This window comes from Telopea speciosissima, chromosome 8, assembly GCF_018873765.1.
Source record: "Telopea speciosissima isolate NSW1024214 ecotype Mountain lineage chromosome 8, Tspe_v1, whole genome shotgun sequence".
NCBI classification, from domain to species: Eukaryota; Viridiplantae; Streptophyta; class Magnoliopsida; order Proteales; family Proteaceae; genus Telopea; species Telopea speciosissima.
Window position 1 is genome coordinate 26795462 of NC_057923.1, and position 8456 is coordinate 26803917.

Consider the following 8456-nt stretch of genomic DNA (forward strand, 5'->3'; position numbering starts at 1 on the left):
TACTAGATCTGCAAATTGGATCACAATCAGCAAACCTCCAACAAGTTAACACAAGAGAAAGAAAAGTAAAGAAGCGCAGACTTATGGAAGCCGTATCCACATAAAGGGACCACAGTAGCTCAGAGTCGGTCATGACATGCAGAGCCTCACAATATGCAGGAAGCCGGCCCTTGTCCAACCACTCTTGGGCGACATCGCGGCCAATCATAGCTAAAGCACCCTCCTGGAGATCCCAGGGAAGGACCAAGGGAGACGGGGTTGGCGGATCGGCGTCAGCGCCCGAAGAGGAGACCACCCCCTTATCCTTAGAGGAGGATGGAATAGAAGAAACAGGGGCACTCGACGGTGGAGGAGCAGCAAGAGCCGGCAGAGGAAGCTTGAAGACCACAGATCCCCTCTCGGTGCTAAGAGGACCAGGACCCCCCTTCCTCTTGGCGCCTAGAGCCAAAACTTCGGGGAGAGGAAGAGGAGGAAGTGGGGGTGAATCGATGTCTCCTACCCCAGCAGCAGAGGTATACAGACCAGAATGCCCAGCTTGAGTAGCCGCATGCTGAGCCGCCCTCCTCCTAGTAGCGGAGGCGCGAAAACCCGTAGGATCAGGTTGTAGGTCCACTGACAAGAATAGACAAAGGAAAAGATCAAGTCAACAAAAAGGAAATCCAAAGTACAAGCACAGATATACAGATAAGAGCGAGGAGCATACCAGGACTCAACTTCCAAAGAAACAGGAAGGCCTCCGAGTCCAACTGGCGAACATCGAACCTACTACCTCCCAGACATCGAGCTAGAGACTCACTCTCGAAGTCATTCAACTCAAGAGAATGGTTCACACCCTTCAGGTCAATGGCCTCCCAGTGGGTCCATAGCAGGCATTGGGGGATCGTGGCAAAGAAGAATCGATCCCTCCAATGCTTCACTGAATTGGTGAGCCCCCCGAAGAAGTCGAAGTTGGCAAAGGGACCCTTGAGAGGGCGACGACAAAAGTGATACCACTATCATCTCCCTTCCTTAACATGTAGAAATGCAAAAACAGAAGAACGGTGGCAGCACGACCTAGCCGAGCAAAGAATACATAGAAGCCCAAAATAACCCTCCAAGAGTTAGGCAGCACCCGCCCAAGGGTAAGGTGCCAGTGGTCCAAGACCAAGTCGGTAAATCGGAGGATGGGAAAGCGAAGGCCATAAGAAGAAGAAATCTCATAAAAGCACACCTCATCCGCTCGATGGGAGAAGGCGCGATCCCCCCTCTCGAGAACACGAAGGACAACCTTGGAGGGTACATGGTACGATTGACGGAAGGACGCTAAGTCCGAAGTAGTCATAATACTCAAATACCATCCCATCCTACTATCAAGGTCCGTGATTAGGGGTGCCACCCTAGGACCATCCCTATCGGGCCAACCAGCTGAACCACGGCTATCGGTGGCCTCATCCCCATCACTAAGGATAGGCTAGGGAGAAGGCAATGGAGGGAGATAATCCATGTCCGATGCAGACGATGACGAGCCTGAAGTCGGCCCACCAGTATCATACCCCTCATGTACAGTATCAAGATCATAATCACTCGACATGGTCGCAAAAAAGGAGGACTTACTTGGATGACGCCCCTCAACTCCAAGCAAAGCACTCCAACAATAGAACTGCAAACATTCAACCAGGAAAGAGTATCAAGAGCCTAATGGCAAAGGTGCACACAGCCACTGATAGCAACAAAGTGAGAGAAACGTACCAAGAAGGTCGAGGTCCACGACGAAGGCCGAGGTCGAGGCCCAGTCAAGGCCGAGGTCCGTAGGACGTGGTTGTGGCAAAGAACCAATTCAAGTCCATACCAAAAAAAAAATTGGTCATGGCCATACCTGAAAGGCAGGTGCACACGGGCGACAGGCAAGCATGGGCGACCTTGGGCACGGGCAATGGAGGATAGGCCACGGCCAAGGGCGCGTGGCCGATGGACGATGGGCGACGGCAAAGGGCGCGCAGGAGATAGGCGATGGCCAAGGGTGTGCGGGCAATGGACGATTAGTGACGGGCGATGGCCATGGGCTCGTGGGTGAAGCCCATAGGCAACGGCCAAGGACGATGGGTGACGGGAGGCAGCCACGGACAACGAGCTATGGCACAGAACGCGTAGGCGATGGGCGATGGTGACGGCGTCGTGGAGACACGGGCGACGCACGGCGCAAGGTGAATGAACAAGCGGACGATACCGAGGGAGATCGTGGGCACGACCGTGTAACCGAGACCGCGAGAGCAGATGGGCATGACCGAGATAGGAGATGGACAAGACCAAATGGGCAAGACAAAGAAGAGATAGAAGGCACAGTCTCCCAAAGAAAACAAAAACCAAACACTTAGGGGGTAAACGGATTGATTCAACTCTAAAGAAGAGAGGAAGACCACCCCACTCAAAGAAAACAAAAACCAAACACTTGGAGGGCAAATGGCAAATGGCAAGTGATATGGTTGCAAATCTCAAGCAAGAGAGAGAAGGTAAGGTCAAATGAAGAATGAAGGGAGAAAGAAAAAGCAAAAAGCAAAAAGGAACAAATAAGGTAGCAAAAGTTTAGGTGAGAGGATTTGAACCCCTCACCTTTCACATTCACAAAAAGCCTCTCATGGAACTCCTTCCAAGAAGACTTATTTATATCAAGCCCCTCACAAACATGAAGACAAAACCATTATCCTCTTGAGCACTTCGTTCCAAGAGAGTGGGGGGCACGTGATAAACCATAAATACTCGAGGCCAACCCCGATCCGCCACATGGCATGGTATGAAGGGAGGATAACCCAGACCCAGCTACATCAAGACTCATCTGCTGGACCTAAGAGGAAGAGACCCAGTAGGTCACACAAGGACCAAGGTCAGCCCCCAGGACTTACATCATCCTACCGGTAAAGGAACCTTATCCCAAAGGAGATGAACTTCACCTACGCAGGACCCTCAAGGATCTTATCCAATACGCGAGGGAAACACATGTCCATCTGCTAGGGAACACCTTCCCTACCCGGACTTTACCTCCCAAGAGGAGGTGATCTACTACGTGATGGACTCTACTACCAAGGAGACTATCACCAACTACCTAGACTCTCCACCGCCATACACAGCTATAAATACCTAGGTATTCTACCCCATTAACCCATCTTGAATTCCAATGATTCATCTGTTGCTCAGAGAGATCTAACTTAGGCATTGGAGAGTCTTAAGCCGAAACCACACTGGTTCTCCCTTGTCCCTGATGTCCTTTTGCAGGTTGCGACACCCGAAGGACCACCTGGTGATTTCTTGACGCAACAAAGCACTTGAGAGAATAAAAATTCTGTTTTTACCTGGGTACTCAACTTAGGTTAACAAAAGAGTTGACATGTTTGGATGAATAAATTACTTTCCCATCCAAAAAAATATATTTTATCCACTTATCCGGTTATCCCTACTGGGAGGCCCATAAACTTGCAGAAAAGATCCATCAAAATGTTAACTTCGTTACATGACGAAAATGCCCTTCATTTTTTTTCTTCTGGTGAGAAGTTCACGAGAATGGTAACCATATCCTCGTCCTCTGTTCCTCATGCATGGCTTCTCTTCCTGTTCCCGCTCTGTCAAATCCTCATTTCTCTCACTTCAAATCTACCCAGACCAGGAAGTTCCTCAATCTCCACGAAATTGAGAAAACGTCTCAGATTCCCTACAAATCTTACTTCCACCACATTTCTTCTCTCTGCAAAGAAGGCCAAATTCATGATGCCTTTTCCGCTCTCACGGAAATGGAATCAGGAAATCTCCTCATCGGACCAGAAATTTACGGGGAACTTCTTCAGGGTTGCGTATACGAGCGAGCTGTCTTCACAGGTCAGCAAATTCACGCTCGTCTCATTAAAAATGGTGACTTCTTCTTCAAGAACGAGTACATTGAAACCAAATTGGTAGTTTTCTATGCAAAATGTCTACTTTCGGACTTTGCCACTGATTTGTTTCTCAGAGCCCGCAAACAGAACGTTTTCTCCTGGGCTGCCATGATTGGATTGCATTGTGGAGTTGGTTCTTACAAAGAAGCTCTATTGGGTTTCTGCCAAATGCTTTACAATGGGGTTTCCCCTGACAATTTCGTTGTCCCGAATGCCCTGAAAGCTTGTTCTGCTTTACAGTTGATTGGTTTCGGAAAAGGGATACACGGGTATGTTTTGAAGATGGGTTTTGATTACTGTGTTTTTGTAGAAAGTAGTCTGATAGACATGTATGGTAAATGTGGGTTCTTGGAGGATGCTCAGAAGGTCTTTGATGCCATGTCTGAGAGGAATGCTGTCGCTTGGAATTCTTTGATTGTAAGCTATGTCCAAAATGGGATGAATGAGGAAACAGTGGATGTCTTTAATGACATGAGATTACAAGGCATCGAGCCAACTCGAGTAACTATTTCAAGCTTCCTTACTGCATCAGCAAATTTAGAAGCTCTTGTAGAAGGCAGACAAGCTCATGCCATTGCAGCTTTAAGTGGATTGGAGTTGGATAATATCTTGGGCACTTCTCTAATAAACTTCTATTCAAAAGTTGGTTTAGTCAAAGATGCAGAGCTAATTTTCAGTAGGATGGTTGATAAAGATGTGGTGACCTGGAATTTGCTAATTTCCGGTTATGTGCAAGATGGGCAGGTAGACAAGGCTCTTAATATGTGCTGTAAGATGAGAATGGAGAACTTGAGGTTTGATTCTGTGACTCTAACATCTGTACTGTCTGCTTCTGCTGATTTAAGAAACTTGGAGCTTGGTAAGGCAGCACACTGTTACTGCATCAAGAACAACCTTGAATCTGATGTGGTTGTTGCGAGTAGCATTGTAGATATGTATGCCAAGTCTCAGAGGATTGGCAATGCTAGACAGGTCTTCGACACCACGGTGCATAGGGATATGGTCTTGTGGAATACATTGATTTCTGCCTATGCAGAGGTGGGTCTAATTGGTGAGGCCCTGAAATTGTTTTATCAGATGCAGTTTGAAGGTGTGCCTCCAAATTTGGCATCATGGAATTCAATTATCCTGGGATTTCTGAGAAATGACCAAGTTGATGAGGCCAAAGACATGTTCTCACAGATGAGGTCTACTCGCATGCTGCCCAACTTGATTACTTGGACTACTCTTATCTCTGGTTTAGCCCAAAACGGACATTGGTATGATGCAATCCTATTTTTCCAGGAAATGCAATCAGTGGGTATCAAACCCAATACTGTAAGTAGTGTCTGCATGCTCTCAACTTGCATAGATATAGTGTCATTAAGGTATGGAAGAACAATTCATGGGTATGTTCAAAGGCATGAGCTCTCCTCATGCATATCCGTTGCAACCTCTCTTGTGGACATGTATGCTAAATGTGGAAATATAAATCTGGCTAAGAAGGTTTTCGATACAATCTTAAGAAAGGAGTTGCCTTGCTACAATGCAATGATCTCAGCGTATGCTTTACATGGCCAAGCTGCAGAAGCACTTGCGCTCTTTAAAAAGCTGCAGGAGGAAGAGCTGGAACCAGATGGGATCACTTTCACTGGTGTTTTATCAGCATGTAGCCACGCTGGGATGGTGGATAAAGGTCTTGAGCTTTTTGCTGATATGCTGTCAGTGTACCATGTTAAGCCAAATATTCAGCATTATGGTTGTGTGGTTAGTCTTCTCTCTCACACAGGTAGTTTAGAAGAAGCTCTAAGGCTTATCTTTGCAATGCCATTTGAGCTTGATGCCAAGATATTAGGATCACTACTTTTTGCTTGTAGAGAACACCATGAACATGAACTTGGGAAATATTTTTCCAGACTCTTATTTGAACTGGAACCAGATAATTCAGGAAACTATGTGGCACTTTCCAACATATATGCAACTGCAGGAAGGTGGAATAAGGTATTGAAATTGAGAAATTCAATGAAAGAGAGAGGATTGAGAAAGATCCCTGGCTGCAGCTGGATTCAAATTGGAAGTGAAATCCATGTGTTTGTTGCTGGTGATGGATCACATCCACAAAGAGAAGTTATTTATGAGACATTAGCTTGGTTGGAAGGGGAAATGAAGGTAATGGGGCTATACTTCAATGGTTAACGATACTGAAGTTCCTCTCTTTTGAACACTCCATTTGATTAGGAAATAAGCCTACTGAATTTAGTTGAGAGCATCTGTAGATAGACTTGCTAACCAAGATGAGGCTTACATGCAAGGGAGAATGCAGCTAATGTGGCTGGCGGCTTGTTTTACATGGAGAAACATTCAGGCAGAGCTAGTAAGTGCTAATTTTTGAGGCATTTACAAAGTTACCAATTAAAGGGCGAACAATTTCTATCAATGTCCTCTTGCCTAAGCTCTTTAGCTTTGTTCAAGTAGAAGGGTCCTACTGAAAACTCTCTAAAGAAGACACATTAAATCCTTGTAACTTAAAGGGGGTTTTCTTTAGGTCACCTTTAGACTATAACGATATGATACAGGACCAGCTTGAGACAATAGGACATGAATTTTGACATATGCTTAAATTAATAAATTTGCATTTCCATAAGCAAATTCTATCATTGAAAAGCTGAAGTAAAATAACACTGTTCTGCAGTTCTAATTGACCTGTGACACCATCTGAATTTACTTAAGAAACACATCCATACTTGATTACTGAAGCATTTGGACAGGACAAATATCCAAGGTATTTCATCTAACAACTGTCAAGTTGTCTTACTTCGATCTCCTTCTCTCACTTGTACAAAAACTGAATCTCAACAGAGGAAAAACACTATATACGAGATTATATAAAAAATCTATGTACACTTTAAAAGGTGAGATTTTAGTTTTGTAATATTCATTTCTCCTAGCAACCTGTTGGTTGCGGGTTCAAAACTTGAAAACAGCCTCTCCTGCTTCGCAGGGGGTAAGGCTGCATACATTTGCCCCTCCCAGACCCTGAAGTAGCGGGAGCCTCGTGCACTAGGTTGCTCTTTTTTAATATTCATTTCTCCTAGCATTGGAAATAACATATTTGGGTTCTTTTGCTCTTAGAATCTCTTTCCCAATAATTTCAAGCTAAAACTAAATCATAAAACTTCTTGCATTATTCAAATTTTAGGGTACTAAAGTTAGTTTTCAATATTGGATTGCAATAGAAGTAGCCCAACTCAAAGCTGAGTTGGAGTGATTATTGATCTGTTTTTGGTGACTGGAACTCATGAATGCATCAAATCATTCCCACAAGTGTAAAGCAAAAAATGTGATAAACCAATTTATACTGGTGCCAGCTGCTAAGCTGGTCAATAAGTATGTGGGCATATTGAGAGAGAGAGAGAGAGAGGTCGAAGGAAGCAATGCTAACCTTTGTGAAATGAATAGCTTCAGAGAAGTAAGATAATTAGACATTGAGACTAAGTGGGGAGAGAGAAAACTCTTCCAGGTGTCAGGATATCTTGCACCAGAAAGAACGGCTCCTAAAAATAATGATGTTGCATTAGAAGATCCTAGCCTTCATAAAATAGTTGACTAAAATTCTTAGGCATTGAGATTGACCTCCTTCTGTTCATTTTGTAAGAGATCTTGACATGGAAATGTCAGTATTGTTATTGTTCGTGCACGATTTCTATGTGGTGTAGGTTTGTTAGATGCTATGTTACTAGATATGGCAAAGGATACAACTTTGGTGTGGCATAGATTCCATCTTTTGTATTCTCATTACATTTAGTAAGTATCAAACTCAGGTAAATTTCACAATATAAAGTGTTCAGGTAACAAAGGTCAGACGCACAAGCGCACTAGCTAACTTAACATCCAAATTATCAGCATTTAGTTACATGGATTATCACTTTATGGTCACTTTTTTTTTTTTTGGAAAATGAATGTTCATTAACACAAGCAGAAAACTACAGCTTAACCAGTTCATAGAGAGGGTTCAGCAGAAGACATGATCAACATGTTTCGATCAAATATAGATAAATGAGACTAGCTATGCCCAGTGAAGATGGTCTTTTTGATTAGTAAGAAATAAGTTTTCAATGTACATACTAATTGTTGCTGGGTAGTATAGGGGAAGGTACATTGGACAGATAGTATCTATCAGCTAACACAACATAATCATTAATGAATTTCTCTTTATCTCATATAACGTCTGGTTTTAGGTTTATGCACCTTTTGTTCCCCCTATTTTTTTCTTGCATATAAAATGTGGTCCTTTTAGTCTTGCGTTCATTATTTATCTGCCGAAGATGGTCATGAACCATTTGGGTTTCTCTAATTTCACTAGTATATCATTGAATTCATTGTGAATATCTCCTAAGATGTTTGAAATACGTAAAGATTGTTCTGCCTCGTGGCCATCTTTAGAGTTTGAAATTTAATCTCCATTTCTATAGAGTTGTTGAACAGATGAAAAACCTCCAATAAAGAAAACTCAGATGAAAACCTGCTATATAGAAGACTCACTTCACCAAGTTTATCTAATCCATCAAGAGAAGC

General features: G+C 43.7%; 1 protein-coding gene across 1 annotated transcript; it reads left to right on the forward strand.

Annotated features, from left to right (window-relative positions):
* Window positions 1–3451: 3451 nt before the first annotated feature.
* LOC122672713 (pentatricopeptide repeat-containing protein At5g55740, chloroplastic) lies at window positions 3452–6610 on the forward strand. The gene has a single exon (XM_043870191.1). It carries the CDS (start codon window positions 3570–3572, stop codon window positions 6075–6077), a length of 2508 nt encoding a protein of 835 aa, XP_043726126.1. The 5' UTR covers window positions 3452–3569; the 3' UTR covers window positions 6078–6610.
* The last annotated feature ends 1846 nt before the right edge of the window (window positions 6611–8456 follow it).